Source organism: Hyaena hyaena, unplaced genomic scaffold (genome assembly GCF_003009895.1).
Source record: "Hyaena hyaena isolate Hyena2069 unplaced genomic scaffold, ASM300989v1 scaffold_167, whole genome shotgun sequence".
NCBI lineage: Eukaryota > Metazoa > Chordata > Mammalia > Carnivora > Hyaenidae > Hyaena > Hyaena hyaena.
The window spans coordinates 640875-660524 of record NW_024080798.1 but is presented as its reverse complement, the minus strand read 5'-3'; the positions used below and the strand labels follow the sequence as shown (position 1 = coordinate 660524).

Sequence of the window (19650 nt, the reverse complement as noted above, 5' to 3'; positions counted from 1 at the left end):
ACTTAATCAAAAGGTATGAAAATAAATGTGTTTTTTTTACATTCAATCAAATTAAGTTTTCATGTCAATCATGCCCAGGTTTTTAGATTATAGGATAAAGCAATTGATAAATATTCCTACCAAAGTTTTTCAGTTACATTATGTGATAGCAGAGTAGTATATTATTTGCTTAAATTTGTTTAAATTTGACAGTAAAATCTGAAAAGGAGTCATTTTTATAAAAGATTTCTGGGGCTGGGGCACCTAGGTGGCTCAGTTGGTTAAGCACCTGACTTTGGCTCAGCTCATGATCTTGCAGTTTGGGAGTCCGAGCCCTGCATCAGGCTCTGTGCTGACAGCTTGGAGCCTGGGGCCTGCTTTGGAGTCTGTCTGTCTGTCTGTCTCTCTCTCTCTCTCTCTCTCTCTCTCAAAAAGTGAATAAACATTTACAAAAAAAAATTTTTAAAGGCTTTCTAGGGCTTTATTCACTTACTTGATAGTCTCTCTTGCACTTTGGTAAATAATTTCTTCTGAAGCGGCTGTCATCTGACCTTCTCTGTCCACTTTATTTATTTTCCCTAAGTTTGTAACTGGCCTAAGTCCATCAAGTTCTCAGTTGGCCAGTATTTTGGCGCTTGACTCCGGTACTCTCCAACATGACTTTCACAGCTTTTCTGATTGTTTCATCTTTTTTAAGATCTGCAGTAGATCCATTCATTCTTTCCAAAAACAGTATTTATTGATTGGGTACCATGCACTCTTTTTGATGCTGAGATATAGCAGTGCATAAAATGGTCCAGAAATCCTTGCCCTCATGGGGCTTACATTCTTGTTTGGGGAGAAAGAACATAGGCAAAGTGTTATGGAGGAAAATTAAGGGGAGGAGGAGGGAAATGGATGGGAAGTATGGAATCTCTGTGGTAGTGAGAGAGGGTTGCAGTTTTAAAAAGAATAGTCTGGGAGGGTGTATTACTTATCTTTATTGTATAACAAATTATCTCAAGACTTAGTGACTTAGGGAACAAATATCTACTATATTCCAATTTCTGTATGTCAGGAAACTGAAAACAGCATAGCTTGGTGTTTCTGGCTTGAGGTCTCTCATGAGGTGGCAGTTAAGACTTCATTTCGGGCTGTGATCACATATGAAAACTTGACTGGGGCTGGTGGATGCACTTCCTAAATGACTCATTCAGATGCTATTGGCAGAAAGCTCTAGTTCTTTACAGGAACTCTTCTCAGTGGTGCTGCTTGGGTATCCTCACAACTTGGCAGCTCAGCTGGCTTCTCCCAAAGCCAGAGAATCAAGGAAGAATAAGGTAGAACCCCAATGCCTAAGACCTGACCTGAGAAGTCACAGTCTGTCATTTCCTCACAATTGTAGTGATTACACAGTGTTATTCCATGTAGGAGAGGACAACCCAAGGTGTGAATATCAGGAGGCAAGGATCATTGTGGCCATATTTGAGGCTCCTACTATACCAGGCCTCACTGAAAGTGACATGTAAGCATCATGTTGGCCATGAATTTTCAGATTTCAGTATCTGTCAAACAAGACTAACAAAGATTCAATAGGCTCAATGAATCCTAACATAAAATAGAGATATTTTCATGAGAATCAATTATGTAATGTTCAGTTCATTAGTACCCATTTTCAAATTATAAGACTTTGATCCTTTAATGTGGGATTTGTATATCAAACTCCATGCTAATTAGGACTCATATATTTCAATAATACAATTACATAGTCAGGTGTTTTAATCTCCATTTCAGAGATTAGGAAATGGAGACTGAGAGAGGGAAAGTGAATTCCCAAGGCCACATAGCTGGCAAATGGCAAAACTAGGATTTGAGCCCATCCTGCCTGGCTGAAAAGTCTATATTCTTTGCACTCTGACTCTCTGCCTTTCAGAGTGTTATTTCATAATTCAGACAGTGAGTCATTGGGAGCAAATCAGTGAATTCTCTTTTCTCATCTACAGCTTTATCAAGCAGTAAAGGTGAATTCTTGCTAAATGGAGACTTCGTGGTCACAATGTCAAAAAGGGAAATCCGCATTGGGAACGCTGTGATAGAGTACAGCGGGTCCGATAATGTTGTGGAAAGAATTAACTCCACAGACCGCATTGAGCAAGAACTTCTGCTTCAGGTAAAGCCTTGCCCATGAACCTCCCACCCTTTCCTTCCACTTGGAATCACCGCACCTGCAAACATCCTCTCCATTTTGTCTACTTGTCCCAGGTGTTGTCAGTGGGAAAGTTATACAACCCTGATGTGCGCTATTCTTTCAATATTCCAATTGAAGACAAACCCCAGCAGTTTTACTGGAATAGTCATGGGCCCTGGCAAGCATGCAGCAGACCCTGCCAAGGTATCTATTTTTTGGGTGGGTTTTGGGGACTTGAGCTGTTTTTTCTTTTTATTTATTATTTGGGTTTTTTTGGAGGCAGCAAAATGCATGTGACCTATAAAACTTTCTATCTGCATGCATTCCCAAGTCGTCTTTCCCTGCATCTTTCTGGTTATTTTTAGCTGGCAAGTGGAGCTTTTTGAAGGATTCAGGATTTGTTGGGTTTCCTCCTTTTAAGGATTCGTATACATTGTGAGCCAAGCAAAGTGAGCTCTACCACTTTGACTTTCCAGAAACATTGAGTTAGTAGTCATATTACATGTCATTTGTCTCATTTCCTTTTGCCTAAATGGGAAGTCAGCAGATTACAGCCAGTGAGCCAAATCTAGCCTGCTGTATGCTTTTATAAAAATTTATAAATAAAGTTTTATTGGAATGCAGCCACACCTCTGTGTACATATTGTTTATGAGTGGCTGCTTTTGTCCTATAATGGCAGAGTTAAGTAGTTGTCACAGAGGTCATAGGGCCCACAAAACCAAAAATATTTACTAATTAACCCAGTACAGAAATGTTTGACAGTCCCTGGTCTAAATAGTTTATAGAATAGGTTATTTTCTCTGATTAAGTGTTTTCCTCCTTGCCTAGGGGAGCGGAAGCGCAAACCCGTTTGCACCCGGGAATCTGATCAGCTTACGGTTTCTGATCAAAGATGTGACCGGCTGCCCCAGCCAGGACCCATTACTGAACCTTGCGGCACAGACTGTGACCTGAGGTGAGCCTGGTGTTTGTGCATGGGCTTTACTACGAGCTGTGAGGGTCTTATAGGGGGAGGAGCAGAAGGCAGGGACAGTGGCCTTTAGTTCCCCTTCCCTTCCTGTGTTTCTGTGAAATAAGCTTCAGCCAATTTTCCGTCCCTCTGAAACCAATTATCCAAGACATATGCCTGCGGATTTCCTGTTCTTCTCCTAAGAATTAAAAATAGCTAATAGAGTATGGCACCTGCCAGAAGAAGGTCCCATTTGACCCTCACAACTCAGTGCATAGGTATTGTTGTGACTGAGTCACATCCTACGTAAAAGTTTGGTATGTTGACATCAACAGAAAAGGGGGAAATGTCTTCTCTCAAAGTTCCCCTATGTTGTTCTCTATACACCCAGAGTGTGTATCACCCAGTAGAAAAGATCGTATGCATATGGAAAGTGTAATCCACTAACAGAAAGTCATGGAAGGAGCCAGAAGGAACTAGAACTAGAAGATGTACAGATATGGAAAATACTCTGTATTGTATTTAAGGAAATAGGAAATCCCTGAGGCAAGAAGTAGTGACTGGGTACAGAATCCAAAAGCTTTCCCATTTACCTGCAAGGTTGACTGTGTCATGTTTGAGTATTAACATAGCCTGGGTGTTGCGTTGTGTAATCTGCATGTCAGTTAATTGCAGATAACAGAAGTTGATGCTTTAATTCTCCTTTTACAGACCAGATAATTATCAGTGTGGAGTGGTATGGGAAATTGCTAGGATCTTACTGTTTGTAAGTGGCAAAGTGAATACTTAAGCATTTTGCGGCTTCTTTGTCACAAAGCCAAATCTGATCAAATGGTATTGGCAGCCTTTAGTGCTGGAGTGAAGATTATAAGGCCCTCCTGAGGCTCTGAGAGAAAAGAGGAATGCTGCAGTCAATTAGTAATGTCTGTCATGAGATGTGATCAATTAGTAATGTCTGTTTAAGAGTGGGGAAGCCACAGCATGAATGCCACATCTTTGCCAGGCATGACCTGATGTCTTTGACTTCAAAACCCAAGCTCTCTCCACCCCCACTATACTTCTGTCTACCCAGCAATACTTACCTGCATGTTCAATGGGCATGTTGCAAAGCACTGACAAGCCATTATGGAAAGAGAAAACCTAAGACATTAAAAAGCAGACCCTGGGGTCGCCTGGGTGGCTCAGTCGGTTAAGCGTCAGCTTCGGCTCAGGTCATGATCTTGATGTTTGTGGGTTTGCCCTGCATTGGGCTCTGTGCTGACAACTAGCTCAGAGCCTGGAGCCTGCTTCCGATTCTGCGTCTCCCTCTCTCTCTGACCCTCCCCTGCTCACGCTGTCTCTCTCTCTCTCTCTCTCAGAAGTAAATAAAAACATTAAAAAAAATAAAAATAAATAAATAAATAAATAAAAGGTAGACATTGGCACTATGTGGTATTGATTCCTGTTATAGGTAATATACTTATAAACCCACTGCTTCAGCCAATTTAGTTGATTTAGTTAAATTAGAGTTAAGGTCTTTTCAGAAAAATAGTTAGCTAATTGTCAAACTGAATCACAAAAGTTTAGGGGAGAAGCAATGAATTAATAGGTAGGTTCCCTGAGGTATAGCTTCAATAAACTGAGAAAGGTGACATTTTCAGATTAGTCTTGTATCAAATTATCACTGAAAATAATGATATTGTATAATGAATAGTGAATAATGAATCAGTAGTAAGTAATAATAATATTATTTGGAGTGGTAACTACTCTGAACATAATAATAGTCAACCATTTACTAAGAGCTATTTTAACAGTTATATATTTTCCTATTAATAAAATATAATTAATATTGTATGCTACATATAATCCTACCCTATTAAAGTAATTAATACTCTGTTACTATCCTGTTAAATTAATATAGGCTCTACCTTAATATATATTCTTTGCAATTAATATTTTATTAATTCCCCCAAACAACATAATGACATAAGTATTACAATTATCCCCCACTTTCCAAATAAGGAAACGGTCTGAGAGAAGTTAAACACATTGCCTGAGTTCATATAACTATTAGTGAAGTGGCAGGATTCAAATGTGGTCTTTCAGAACCTGGATTCAATCTCTTAAACCCTAGGAGAAAGCCGTTTTTAATTCCGTCATAATGACGAGGGTTACTCATTGATCCTATTCTGTGAAGCTTTTCTACCTTTGTGCATAGAAATGGCTCCCAGGACTTTTGCACCGCATCCTTGGTCCCTGACTTACTTGGGTAAGTGCGGCGCTTGCTGTCACTTCTCCTTGAGCAGAATCACACTGGGGCTGGTAGAGTCTCAGATGAGACAGCCCATCCTGTGGGACTCCGGCCCACAGCGCTGTAAGCACACTCTTCTCTGGCCCGGAAGGCAAGTTTGTACAAAGCATTTCAAGTCCTAGGACATGACCTTAAATAAATAAATGATTCTTTAAGAACCCTGCGTAAAGCCTATTCAAGGAGCAATTTGAGGGCGGGGATGTTTGAACAATTACTTCCCAGAAATGAATATTCTTCACATCAAATAGATTGTAAATAAGCCGCAATTCCGTTTGTGGTGCTGCTAGCTCATCGGTGTTCTCCAGAGTTTCTCCTGCATTGGAAGCTTTCAGATGTAAAACACAAATTAAAGCAAATTTTACAAAGTGAATGCAATTAAAGGTGGCCTCAAATCCAGGAGACTTTTATGTAGGATTATACCAAAGACCTCAGCTGGGTTTCTCCTCCAACTTTGTGTTCTTGCTTTCTGCGGGGGCTATAGGATATAGATGTATATAGTATATAGGATGTAGACCTTGGCTGAAGAATAAAATGCCAAAGGTAGTAGTAATATTAATAATAATAGCTACTCTTCCTAAAGGCCTGGCTTGTGTATTAAATGCTATTTAGGTTTTAGCTTCTTTATTGTTTCTAGTAGCCCTGTAAATTGGACCCTATGTTCCCCCATTTTGTAGATGAGGAAACTGAAGCTTGGTGAGGTTAAGTCCCCCGTCTGGGTGTTGGAGTTTACACTCACATTCACACCCAGATCTTTCTGATTATATTAAAAATAACTTTATAATACCTAAGTAAAACCAGAGCATAAAGTCTCTTCATTTCATAAAGTAGGCGTGTCAAAGGTACTATTTTAAATTCACCATCTGGGGTAAGTCACCTTGTTTTAATACTTTAAAAAAATAAAGTACTTAATTCTACAGAAGTAGAGGAGGAGAGATATAACAGTTCCAGGAACAGGGTTGGGTGGTAATAGAGCTTCTGGCTGATCAGAGAAAAGAAAAGGAATCGTAGTCATGTCCACCCTCGTAACCATACAGGTGCATGCTCCCATCTGAAATTAAATAGATCGTGTTTCCTTGCCAACACTCAGACTCATTCCTTACCGAATTTTATAGACTGTCAGAAAAATACATTTGTTCACTGAAAAATGCCCCAAAACATATACCAACCTCCAAAAAAAGATGTTCTGTCTTTCTTCTCTCTGTGAACCTGACAGTCACTGCCAATGGGGCTCATACTAACTGTTGCTAAACGTCCGTGCAAAACACCGAAAGACTGGAGAGAGGAGTGTTACTGATGGATCAAACTCTAAATAGGTTTCCCAAAGCATGTTTGTTGAACGCAAGTTCCATGAGATGATTTGTGGAGAGCCCGTATGTGGGAGGAGTCTTTACCAACCATCTCCTCCCATGTGGAAATACATCTGTCAGTTAATGTTTGGAAGACCCTGTGAAGGCTCTGAAACAGAGAAACCTGCTTAAATCAGTAGTTCCCAAATGGATTCCTAGTATTATTTACTTCACAGTCCCTGACACATGCACAGAGGCATATACATTATTTTTTGTTTCCACTTATAATAAACGCTTCACCTCTCTGAAATATAGTAGTAAAATGATTTGTCACATGATATGAACCAAATGAATTCAAAACACTAAAGTTGAGACCATCTTCCAGGGAGAGAGTATGAAGCGGATGACAGCATTTTGAAAAGAACCTTCCTAAGGCAATGCTGCAGCATTTTTGCAGTCTCTTCCAGCTTCTCTGTTCAAATTCCAGGGAGTCTGTGAATATCGGGAGACTCTGCTACACTTGACCTACTGGTGTGGGGTTTTTTTGGAGGGGGAGAGGGGGAATAGGACTCCTACCTCCCTTACCCAGGATAATCTTTCTACAAGAAAATGGTGGTGGAGGCAAAGAGAAGGTAGCCAAGAATCAAAGAACAGATGAAAGTTCCAGATGCGTCTGTTGAATTGGACCACACTTTTGCCTCACTTCCTCAGGGAAGTGAGAGCTTGCCCAGATTAAACTTTGACAGGATGAGATAAAGCTTTGTTTTACAATCCCTCATTTAACGTGTTCCGGTTAGAACAAAATCCCAAAATACTGTGTCACTCTAACGGAAAATCTCAGTAGCCCACTTTATATGCCAAGCGTAAAAGTTGGTCACCTCTGACCTACTTTTAAGCATTTGTGAGAAACTCCAGGATAAGTGTGTGGCCGGTACTGATTGTTTTCCATTCCTGTCCCTGGACAGGTGTGGATGGAAGAATTCTTAGGGCTCCCATATTTGGCAAACCACCTGATTTCTGAGAAGTAGGCAATTAACAAGAATTAACTCAAATGAAGAATATAAAGAAATTATCCTGTGTTGATTACTAAATTGAATCCATAACATATGTTTTAAGCTTATTTATTCATACACCTCTATTCAGTTTAGGATTTTTTTTTTTTTTATTCAAGCACTGACTGTTTGGGGGGCATTTAAGAATAGCTCAGTTGATCAGCACACACAGAGTACCTCTTGCATCCCAAGAAAGGCTCATTAGAGATATCAAGGGTACAAAGGTGACAAAGATTTGTAGATTCAAATCAATATTTAAAAGTATATAATCATGGGGCTAGAAGGGATGAATCGGTGGAGAACAGAATGTTTAGGTTTTTTGTGAAAATACTCTATGATGTGATAGGATACTTGTGATTTCACATTTGTCTAAACCTACAGAATATATAACACCAAGAGTGAGCACTAATGTAAACTATGGATTTGGGGTGGTTCTGATATGTCAATGTAATCGATTGTAACACATGCACCGCCTGGGAAGGGTATGCATGTGTGGGAGCTGGTGCATATGGGAAATCTCTGTACCTTCCTCTCTGTTTTGCCATGGGCCTAAAGCTGCTCTAAAAAAATAAGTCTTTAAGAAAAAGTGTATAATCAAACTGTGTAGATTATGGTCCATGTCTAAAAGGACCTTAGCCTCTATTTACAATGATATACAGAGTTTAGCACATGTGAAATTCACAATTACACTCCAATTATCCGTTCCTTTATTTAGTCACGGGATATTCACTGAACACTTTTTAGCATGGGCCATATAAAGGAGGTTTTCTCGAGAGAATTTCCAACAGTGGTTGTCTATCAGAAGCAGCCTTCCTGAGAAACGAAATGCTGAGTTGCATGAGCCTTTTAAATACAAAATTGCTTTTTTTGCTCTGTTGAATTCCAATGTTTTCTTCTTTTTGGTTGCTTGAACTTCAGATTGACTGTATCAAGGGAGAATCTTCACAAAGATGGCACCTCTGACTTTCACTCTGACTTCCATGTACATTGGCAGCCATGAAAAATACATGGATATGTTGGTTTAAAATTGGATTTCAGAAACTGACTGTGGCTTGGGGTTTCATGGTATTGGAGTTAAGGAAGAAAAAAGAACTCAATTTGTCCACCAGTCGAATATAATTGAGACATACATATTTAACAGAAATGTTGGTTTCTCCCCATTATTTATGCATAGGTGGCACGTCGCCAGCAGGAGTGAATGTAGTGCCCAGTGTGGCTTGGGTTTCCGCACGCTCGACATCTACTGTGCCAAATATAGCAGGCCAGATGGGAAGATCGAGAAGGTTGATGACAGTTTTTGTAATAGTCACCCCAAACCAAGCAACCAGGAAAAATGCTCAGGGGAATGTAACATGGGTGGCTGGCGCTATTCTGCATGGACCGAAGTAAGTTGGTTCTCATTCAATGAGTGTCTTCTTCTTGGGTGCTAGTCTGAGTAGTTAATGATGGCGAGTGAGGTTTAGTGAGGGCTGCATTGACAAACCCCATTTGGACGATAAGATTGATTTCTAATGCCTGACATCATTCTGCAGAAAAGAGTACCATGAGCAATTTGTAATGTCTCACTGTATGATATTGAATATGGCATGTGGGACATTGGGAGTGGTGAGCAACTCATCTAATCCCTTTTCCCATACCCGACACACCATTTCCAATTTTATTTTCCTATGTCAATTTACTAATATTGACCTCAGTATAAACTTGGTAAATAAATTGATAGCATGAACAGATGCTCCCCCAAATAACCACTAGACTTGGGTTGGTTGGGTGGTTGTTTCTTCAGGGCTGGAGGAAGCAAACTGACATAGCCAGGATCTTGACCTTGCTGGATTGGAAACCTAGCAACAGTCTTATTTCTTTCATTTTCCTTTCAGTGTTCCAAAAGCTGTGATGGTGGAAGCCAGAGAAGAAGGGCTATTTGCGTCAACACCCGCAATGATGTCCTGGACGATAGTAAATGTGCACATCAGGAGAAAGTCACCATTCAGAGATGCAGTGAGTTCTCTTGTCCTCAGTGGAAGTCAGAAGACTGGTCAGAGGTAAGATAAGAGGACTCTTATTTCCCCAGGTCACCTGTGGTACTTTGAATCTCTCCGGCTCTGTTCAAGTCTAAACCTGCTATACTTTTCTCCTCCTACCCCGGATAAAGCAACTGTGGTCCTCCATCTGCCCCATGACAGGATGTGACTGGCCCACTGGTGACCTCAGAGGCATGGTGGGTTTGGCTAAATCACCCACCATGAGAGCTTCTGTTGGTGATTTTGAAGTTCCTGTGTCTTACCCTTCCTCCTCTTTGATCCCCTACTAAATCATTGTAAAGGGAAACAAAGGCTTTGTTAATCAGAAATCTGTGCTGGCTTAGAACTGAAGTGAAAAAGAAAAAGAAAGGTTTTCTACCTTCTCATCTGTGAAATAAGGTAATTAGACCCCAGTAAGTGACCTATCTGACTTACCTATCCAGTTGCTTATGGAAAACTTAGGGGGGGAAAAAGGACTAGTTGAGTGTTCCAAACTTTTGTCTCCTCCCTTACCTGATGAAGCATAAGGCAAACCCTCATTGCTTAGCACAGGTGGCCCCAGGACAGCAAGAGAAAGAAGGCAGAGCCTCTTTCTTGCTTTTCTGGTGCAGTGTTAACACTCGGTATTAACCCAGCCCAATGAGATTCTCCCTAAGTAGGGAACTGCCTCCGCCTTCCTTTATGGGAGCCAGGGGAAGGGAAACAGAAGTTCCCTTACTTATGGGCCAAGTCAGGAATGTGGGGAAAGAGAGGTTTCCCTGTACAGCTTCTGTGCCCATTTCTTTATCTCAACCATGTAGGCACAATCTTCACTGCTTACTTTCAACAGCAAATAAAATACAAATCATAAAAGGATATTATTGATGTCCCTGAAATGGCAGAGTGTGAATACATATGATTAACGGTGTCTGATTCCTGCACAAGTTAACCGCAAACCTACTGTTTTTGTTCCGTTAACAAGCTGCCTTAGCTTAAACTCCAGTGTTTGGTTTCAAAGAGATGAAAGAAGGTAGTGGGTTAAAGTTTTACTTAGCTAATGATAGCTAAAGTGTCACTTCAAATCAAGTAACCAACCTCTGCAAGAATACTTGCTAACAGGAAATGGGGCGGGGGATACCAAACTATATATTCAATATGATCCAACATTCCTGAGCTTAAAAAACTGGAAAGAACACAGCAAAATGGTAATCATGATTATCCCTGGGGAGTAAGATTTTTTGATCACTGTCGTTTTCTCCTTGATGTTTTTCTGTATTTTTCAAATGTTCTCCAATGCACATGGATGAAGATGATGATGGTATTTAACATTTATTAAATGAACATATGCTAAGAGCTTTATTTGGATTTTTTTTCAGTTAGTTTTCACAGTTCTTTGCATAGGCACCTTGTCACCCCCATTGTGCAAATGAGAAAACTGAGGTACAGAGACATCACTTGAGTTTGATACCCACAGCTGCTTGTATTGGAATTAAAACCCAGATTGATCCCCACACCTAACTCCTATGCCAGGAAACCATGAATGCTGTTTTTCGGTACTGATGGTCCCCGACTTACCATGGTTCAGCTTCACAATTTTTTTTTACTTTACACTGGTGTGAAAGCAATGCACATTTAGTCACAGTTGTACTTTGGATTTTGAATGTGGATCTCTCCCCGGGCTGGCTACGTGTGGCCCACACTCTCTTGTGCTACTGGGTATCAATGGATCCCAGTCGGCCTTGCAGTCAAAACCATATGAGGGTCAACAATGGAAACCTTTACAACCACCCCGTACACACACAGCAGCTTTATTTTTCACTTGCAGGACCGTGCTTAACAAATTACTTGAGATACTCAACACTTTATTATAAACTAGGCTTTGTGTTCGATGATTTTGCTGAACTTCAGGCTAATGTAAGTGTTCTGAGCACATTTAAGGCAGGCTGGGCTATGCTACAATGTTCCACTGGTTGGGTGTATTACGTGCATTTTCAACTTAGGATATTTTCAACTTACGATGGGTTTACCTGGATATATGCCCATCAGAAGTCGGGGAAGATCTGTATCTTGTGGCGTAGTGCCGTGCTGATTTCATTCTGTGCCTGACACCATCCCAGAGCCTTTATAAACACAGAATGAGTGAATGAATGAGTGAATGGGTGAACAAATGAATGAAAGAAAAATGAGCCGTGCTGTATTTACAAACTGCTATGAGAGAGAAGACTCACCGTGGGAAGAGAGCACCTCTCTTCCTGCTGCTCCATGAATAATACCTGAGAACCACAACACACTGTTCAGAAACACCCCTGATTGGCTGTGCTTTTTATTACAGTGCCTGGTCACCTGCGGAAAAGGGCATAAGCACCGCCAGGTCTGGTGTCAGTTTGGTGAAGATCGATTAAACGATAGAAGCTGTGACCCTGAGACCAAGCCAGCCTCCATACTGACTTGTCAGCAGCCTGAATGTGCGTCCTGGCAGGCGGGTCCCTGGGGACAGGTATTTTGAATGATAAAGTTCTTAACTACATTCTTTCCTTCTTATCTAGAGAGGGCTTGCCGAGGGGCATTCCAGTGATGGGGATTTAACTGCTGTGTCTTGTGACTTGCCTTGTCCCTCCATGGCGCCAGATCGAGCACCAGAAACACTGGGGCCATTTTGCCCCAGGTCTGGGGATTGCTGCTTTCCCTCCTGAAGCTGATTATTCCCTTTGTGTAAGAGACACGTGCATGTCTTTGCCCTTGGGTTCAAACTGTAGCCTGAGCACACCGGCATTGAACAAATTCCCAACAGATCTCATCTGGCTGATGTTAATCTTCTTTTTTTTTTTTATGTTTATTTATTTTTGAGGGAAAAAAGAGAGAGAGATAGAGAGCCAGCTTGTGAGGAGAGCAAGGGCAGAGACAGAGAGGGAAAGAGAGAATCTCAAGCAGGCTCCACGCTGTCAGCATAGAGCCCCAACATGGGGCTCAAACCCACGAACTGTGAGATCATGACCTGAGCCAAAACCAAGAGTTGAGTGACTGAGCCACCCAGGTGCCCCCTGATGTTATCGTCTAGCATGTTGCTGTGAGTCGCTACAGAATGGGGTCCAGCATCTCCGGTAGGGGGTTGTGCACTGTGATTTGGAAGGGGTCCCATGTCAGGGTTCCAAAGCTCACCTCTGATAAATAAGTCCGACACTTCATACAGCATGAATTTGATCAAAAGTTGCAGAATCATCTTGCTCTGAGAGAATCTTTGCCAAATCTCCTAGAATGTCGGTTCCACAGTCTTAACCTGAACTATTCTTAAAGGAGAGAGTGTCTCTGTTGGGCTCGCATTTGGGAAGCCACTACTCTTGGAATGAAGTCCTTCCTAATATAGAAGCAGAAGCGTTCTGGGTTCTATTTAAGTAGCACTCCAAGTTCCCGAGAGAAACAAAGCAGCTGTCTGCTGTCACTTACGCAATCTTTTGAAGAATAATTCTCCCTCCTCCCCGGCCCAGCCACAGCCAGTCTTCTCGTTTATGTCTTCATTTCCAAGATGCATGCAATAAATGAGAGCAGCTTTATTGCTACACCCTTACAATTTTTACGAAATTGATGTTCTTCTGTATAGCATCGCTAGTCAGAATGGCTGATCGTGTCTGATTGCACTCACAGGGAGAGCTTCTCACACTCCTAAATCCAGCCTCCTTTTTGTCAACATCTGTGTAGCTCTTAGGGAACATGAGAAAGAGAAAGAGAATGCTCAGGGTCCCATTGTTAAGACCTGAGTATAATGTCTTTTAGACTTGATGGGCCTCTTTTTTATCCACGTCTACACCAAACCACAAGCACACCAAGCCACATTTCTGTGCTTCATTCCTTTCGGTGGTACTTAACATTCCATTATGCAGAGATACCATATTTGTGTATCCATTTATCCCAAGCTAGACATTTGGGTTGTTTGTACCTTTTGGCAATTGTGAATGAATAGTGCTGAGATGAATATTCGTGTATGAGTGTTTGTTTTAGTACTTGATTTCAGTTCTTTTGGGTGTATCCCAGGAGTGATATTGCTGGATCATATGATAAGCCTGTGTTTCACTCCTTAACTGCCAATTTTGCACAGAACCCGTATCTTTTGCACACCCATACTATTTTGTATTCCTACCAGTAATACACAAATGTTCCAATGCCTCTATTTCCATCCCAATGCTTTTTATCCCCCTCCCTTTTTAATTATGGCTATACTGGTGGGAGTAAAGTAGTATCTCATTATAATTTTGGTTTGGCATTTCCCTAATAACAAGTAATATTGAGAGTCTTTTCATGTGCTTTTCGACCATCTCTATCTTTGCTTTTTTCTGTCTTTGGAAAAGTGTCTCTTCATGTCCTTTGCCCATCTTTAAAATGTTTTTAATTACAGTAAAAAAACACATAACCTCAAATTTACCATCTTATCCATTTTTAAATGTACAATTTAGGTTGGCTTTTTGTTGCTAAATTGTAGTTGCTCCTTATATTGTGGATTTTAACCCTTCATCAGATGTATGATTTATAAATATTTTTTCCAATTCCATGGAGTGGTTTGCCTTTCCACTCTGCTGATGGTGTTCATTGATGCAAAAGTTTTTAATTGTGATAAAACACAACTTGTCTATTTTTTTCTTTTGTTGCCTGTGCTTGTAGTAGAATATGCAAGAAATCATTACTAAATTCCATGTCATAGAGCTTTTCTATCTTCTTTTTCTTCTAAGGGTTTTATAGTTGTACCTCTTATGTTTAGGCCTTTGATCTTTTTGGGGTTAGTTTTTATAAACAGCGTGAGATAGGAGTCCAGCTTTATGCTTTTACATATAGGTAGCCTTTTGCCCTATGGCAGTTGTTGAAGAGACTCTTCTTTCCCCCCATTGAATGGTCTTGGCATCTTGGTTAAAAAACACTTGGCCATAGGTGTCCAGGATTATTTCTGGACTCAATTCTATTCCATGAGTGAATATAACTCTCCTTATATCAATACCACACTGTTTCAGTCACTGTAGCTTTGTAGAGAGTGTTGAAATAGGAATATACTGAGTCACTGCCAAGGGATTGAACCCCTACATATAGAATTCCAATGGGAGGTAGAAATAATTCCAACCATCAAAGTGACAATTGATGAATATAATTTGTGCAGAGCAGGATTTCCCACTTTTACCTAGGTTCTTTGGGAGCTAGCCCTCTCTTCACTATGAGGGAACTATTTTATTTCTTATAGGATGCTATGGAGAAAGTAGGGAAAGAGAAAATTTGCTCAAGTGTGCATACCTTTTGTGGTATTTCTCTCCCTCAGTGCAGTGTCACTTGTGGACAAGGGTACCAGCTGCGGGCAGTGAAGTGCATCATTGGGACTTACATGTCAGTGGTCGATGACAATGACTGCAATGCCGCCACTAGGCCAACTGATACCCAGGTGAGTCTCCTTTGTCCAGCCCAGTCATTGGCTTTGGGCACAAAGATGGCAGAAGTTCCTAGGGGTTCAGTCCAAGTGGAAGTGCTTTCATAGGTAAGTGTGTAGGTAGAGTAACCAGTTGATTAAGTAAATGTCCAGATTTACCTCTTTGTTACATTTTGAATCTAATATTTGGACGTACCAGTTTCATTCTTGTCTGGTTATTTGGTTCTAATTTTTTATTGGATAGCAAATGTTGCTTGGTTGGTCTCATTTTCTTGAGCTCACAGTTTTTCTAATGATTTCAGCATAGGGCTGAGCATAGAGTGTCAGCTGTGTGCCAGGGCTGGCTTGTACCAGCTCACGAGAGCTGACTGGTGAATGTTCAGGAATTTTGTGAGCTGGTTGCTAACTATGGGCATTATTGAAAATGGAAAATATAAGCCTATAATTAAGTAAATGATATTTAAACAAAGCTGATAAATACTCAAAACTTACATTTTTCCATTGCTTTACTACATTTTACTATTATCTGTACCCTTGAGGTTATTTATATTTACATGTGTAGCCACGTGGTGGGAATACCACATAATGGTGAGCTATTACACATCTCTTCCCAGCTCTGTGTTCATCGACATCAGGTGGGTAGCTTGAAATTGGCTGTGGTGAGAGTATTTACACCACAGGAATCCGCAGGTGCTATAATTGAGGGTTCAATGTATTGTTTTTAGATTTAAGAAAGTGATGGAGAAAATGATTCTTATGTATAATCTACATTATGTTTAAAAGAGCCTTGTGTCTTTAGCTGTTACATTGTGAATAACACATACACATTTTAAGGAAATATGCTTCTGGTATTTGGAAATGATTGTCTGATTTGGCATCGAAGTCATTCGCATCATTCTGACATAGATCTTATTTGTTCCATTTTCGCCGGACTCTTAAACATAAACAAAAATAACAACTCTCATTCATGTCTGAACCGTACTTATTCAGCAATTGCAACCATATTTTGACAAGAGACTCAAGAATTCAACAAAAATCGGTGCCAGTATTCTGTGAAACTCCACTGGCTATACGAAATTTAAAAGAAAGCATTGTATATTGTTATATGTAAATTGTGTGCTGTACCTCCTTTAGATCAGTAAACTTTATGAGAACCAAACAAACATATGTATACATATATAGGTGTATATGTGCATAAAATATGTGTGTGTATATGTAACTATATTTCTACAAACACATGTGCTCCTTTTTTCTCGAGAGAGCCAGCTGACCATCACTACCACCACTTTCCTTTTTATAGGCCATGATTTTAGCATCATTTATGGAAAGAGACTATGGAAAGAGAAGACTTGGCTTTATATATCAGTTTTGCTAATTGCTGAACACAAGATTTGAACCCTTGACCACACCCAGAGCTCAGGGCCCCCTTTGGCCATTGCACCGATTCCACTCTGAGGGCCTCAGTCAGGCTGCATTTCCACATGTGTTGTGAACAGATGAAAAGTGTCAAAAAGTACATGAACATGGCAGTGTTGTCCATGATCAGTGATAAAACACCAGGTGTGACTTGTGTCCCTTTTACATACATATATATATATTTTTTACTTTATTGAAATGCTTTGAACCACCACATGCTAACTGCCTGCAAAATGTTAGCTATTACATCTAAATAGTTCTGAGGTGAGGATTTAGCAACTCCCTTCGAGATTCAAAATACTCGTTTCTCTTTACATTATTCTGTAATATCCAATGGAGTACAGGGCGACTCCCACAGCTGAAGCATATGGACCGTTTCTATTCTGTGGGAAAAGTTTCCTGTGGTTTTCTGCAGACCACTGGCAAGAGAATAGGCAGGGTCCAGAGCCAAGTAGCAGAATTTCCTCACTCAGTTTGTAAGCTCCCTAATGTCAGGCTCGGCCCCGAGCTCACCACTCTTTGCTCCATGCCTGGCACATCTCCGGAATTTAATGGATATGTGCTTAATCAAAAAGTATTTGCTAAATTGTGAGCAAGTGTGTATTTCTGGTTTCCCATCTGTAAATCTGATAGCATTATCTACACACAGATAACCGCAGTTCATTATAGGGATTTCCTCTGAGTGATTGAGGAGTGTTATATACATTCCTGGCACTGGCATATTGAATAGACATCTTATCTAGATTTGACCATCAGCACCTCGGGAGTTCCCTTTAGGTAAACCTGGAAAGCCAATTCATGCTTAACAAATTCTGATTAGGAAATTAATTGAAATATGAAAACAGACATTGGTCTTTGGAATTTTTAAAAATTGACAATTTTTTTTTATTTTTAAAGAGAGCGAGAGTACGAGCAGGGGAGAGGGGCAGAGAGAGAGACAAAAAGAATCCTAAGCAGGCCCCAGGCTCAGCGAGGAGCCTGATGTGAGGCTCAATCCTATGACCCTGGGATCTGACCTGAGCCAAAATCAAGAGTTGAACGCTCAAGAGATTGAGCCACCCAGGCACCTCGACAACTGATAATTTTAAAAGGATATCCTATTCTTTCCTAACTTATGTGCCATTTTAAAATCATTTTTTCTTTCCACATGAACAGGCAAATAGATATAGTATTAAAATTCACCAAGTAAACCCCTACTCTATATCAATGCGTTCATAAAGTAACTCAGATTTTACCTCATTTTACAGATGAAAAAAATTGAGGCTAAGAGTTGCTTTGTGATTTCCCCAGAATTCTGAGGTTTTAGAATTCTTAGCCGTTATATATATTTTGTAAATATTTTGTTTATTTTTGAGAGAGAGAGAGACAGAGTATGAGTGGGGGAGGGGCAGAGAGAGAGGGAGACAGAATCTGAAGCAGGTTTCAGAATCTGAGCTGTCAGCACAGAGCCTGACGCGAGGCTCGAACTCATGAACCGCAAGTTCATGACCTGAGCTGAAGTTGGATGCTCAACCGACAGCCATCCAGGTGCCCCATTAGTCCTTATATTTTTATTCACCATGACCATTAAAGTGTGCATTGACTTCAAGGTAACTTTGGCTTTTTTCCCCCCTCTCCCATCTAGGACTGTGAATTACCATCCTGTCACCCTCCCCCAGATGCCCCGGAAGGAAGAAGAAGCACGCACAATGCACCAAGAACCCAGTGGCGATTTGGGTCTTGGACACCAGTAAGAGATAGATGGAAGACATAGAGAGGGTGGAAGGGGAGGCCGAGGTTCTCTGACATGACTGTAGGAAGTGGGTTGCTGTCCAATGAACCGTCGTTGAAATAACATACCTGCATTATCTTACTTCAACACCCAGTGTTCAGCCACTTGTGGAAAAGGTACTCGGATGAGATATGTCAGCTGTCGGGATGAAGACGGCTCTGTGGCTGACGAGAGTGCCTGTGTGACCCTGCCCAGACCAGTGGCAAAGGAAGAATGTTCCGTGACCCCCTGTGGGCAGTGGAAGGCTTTGGACTGGAGCCCTGTAAGCGAGTGGATTCTTGGGCATTGGGAAATGACTGGGGGAACCATAGAGGATGACTAGCAACAGGTCACAAATGTCAACGGGTACTGTTTTATACTTGGACTTAGTTTGTGACTTAAATTATTTTGCCTCATAGGTGTGCAGCTGGTATGAATCTTAGCCTGATGTGCAAGAAATGAATGTTGTTAAAATGTGTAAATCAACGTGCAGTTGACTGATCCTGTTGGGTTGACTAGAAAGCCCAGTGTTGATTGAGATATAATAGGCCCAGTGTTGATTGAGATATAATAGGCTTGTGGAGTACCAAATGTGTCAAGGAGAAGAGGAGAGTCAGGAGGGAGCCCCTTACATTGAGTCTGGGTGCCTCCTAGAACCTCAGACGCTTGAAGTCCAGTGGCTCTTGGCTTCCTTGTCAAGAGTGGGAAGCGGGAATCCCCATCCAGTGCTGTGGGTTTGGCCTCCTCTTTACACTAGGCACCATCTATTGTTTTCAGGCAGCACCTGCCTTGCAAAAATCCCAGAGATCAGGAGATATAGAGTTTAGGATCAGTGAGGAGAGGCCATCAGGAAAACAGAGGAATACTATCTCTATAAATATCATAACATGTGTACGAATTTTGAGCAGTAGATTTAGAGAGCCGTGTAAAAATCCAGATCTTGACCTATACTGGCTGCATAACCTTGAGCAGTCTGGTTAAAGGCTTTGAGCCTCAATATCTTTTTTTAAAAGCCGGAAAGAATACCTACCTTACAAGGATGTTGTGAGTATTTGAGATTGCGTATGTTAAATGCTTAACACAAAGTAGGTGCTCAATAAATGATAGATCATCTCACTCTCATGCCTTGAGCTTCTGGTCCATCCGTCTGTCCATCCATCCATCCATCCATCCATCCATCCATCCATCCATCCATTAAATACATCTATCTGTGCACCAGATATCTGTAAAAGCTTAGTGTAGAAAAAACAGTGAACAACAAAGAAGCATGTCTCAGCCTCCATGGAGATTAGTCTGATGGAAGTTCCAGTCAGTGAATGAATAAAGAAAGAGAAATATACAGTGAAAGACACTGACAAGTGC

General features: G+C 40.9%; 1 protein-coding gene across 4 annotated transcripts in view; it reads left to right on the top strand.

The window, feature by feature from the left end:
• Window positions 1-19650, top strand: part of ADAMTS9 (ADAM metallopeptidase with thrombospondin type 1 motif 9) — a 164812-nt gene that overhangs the window by 64132 nt on the left and 81030 nt on the right. For all 4 annotated transcript variants that reach the window (XM_039240054.1, XM_039240056.1, XM_039240057.1 and 1 more), the window contains 9 exons: window positions 1962-2128; window positions 2221-2350; window positions 2976-3102; window positions 8899-9109; window positions 9599-9763; window positions 12054-12218; window positions 15018-15137; window positions 18163-18267; window positions 18404-18571. In XM_039240054.1, coding sequence (XP_039095985.1) covers window positions 1962-2128; window positions 2221-2350; window positions 2976-3102; window positions 8899-9109; window positions 9599-9763; window positions 12054-12218; window positions 15018-15137; window positions 18163-18267; window positions 18404-18571 — 1358 coding nt within the window. The remainder of the gene's footprint in view (window positions 1-1961; window positions 2129-2220; window positions 2351-2975; window positions 3103-8898; window positions 9110-9598; window positions 9764-12053; window positions 12219-15017; window positions 15138-18162; window positions 18268-18403; window positions 18572-19650) is intronic.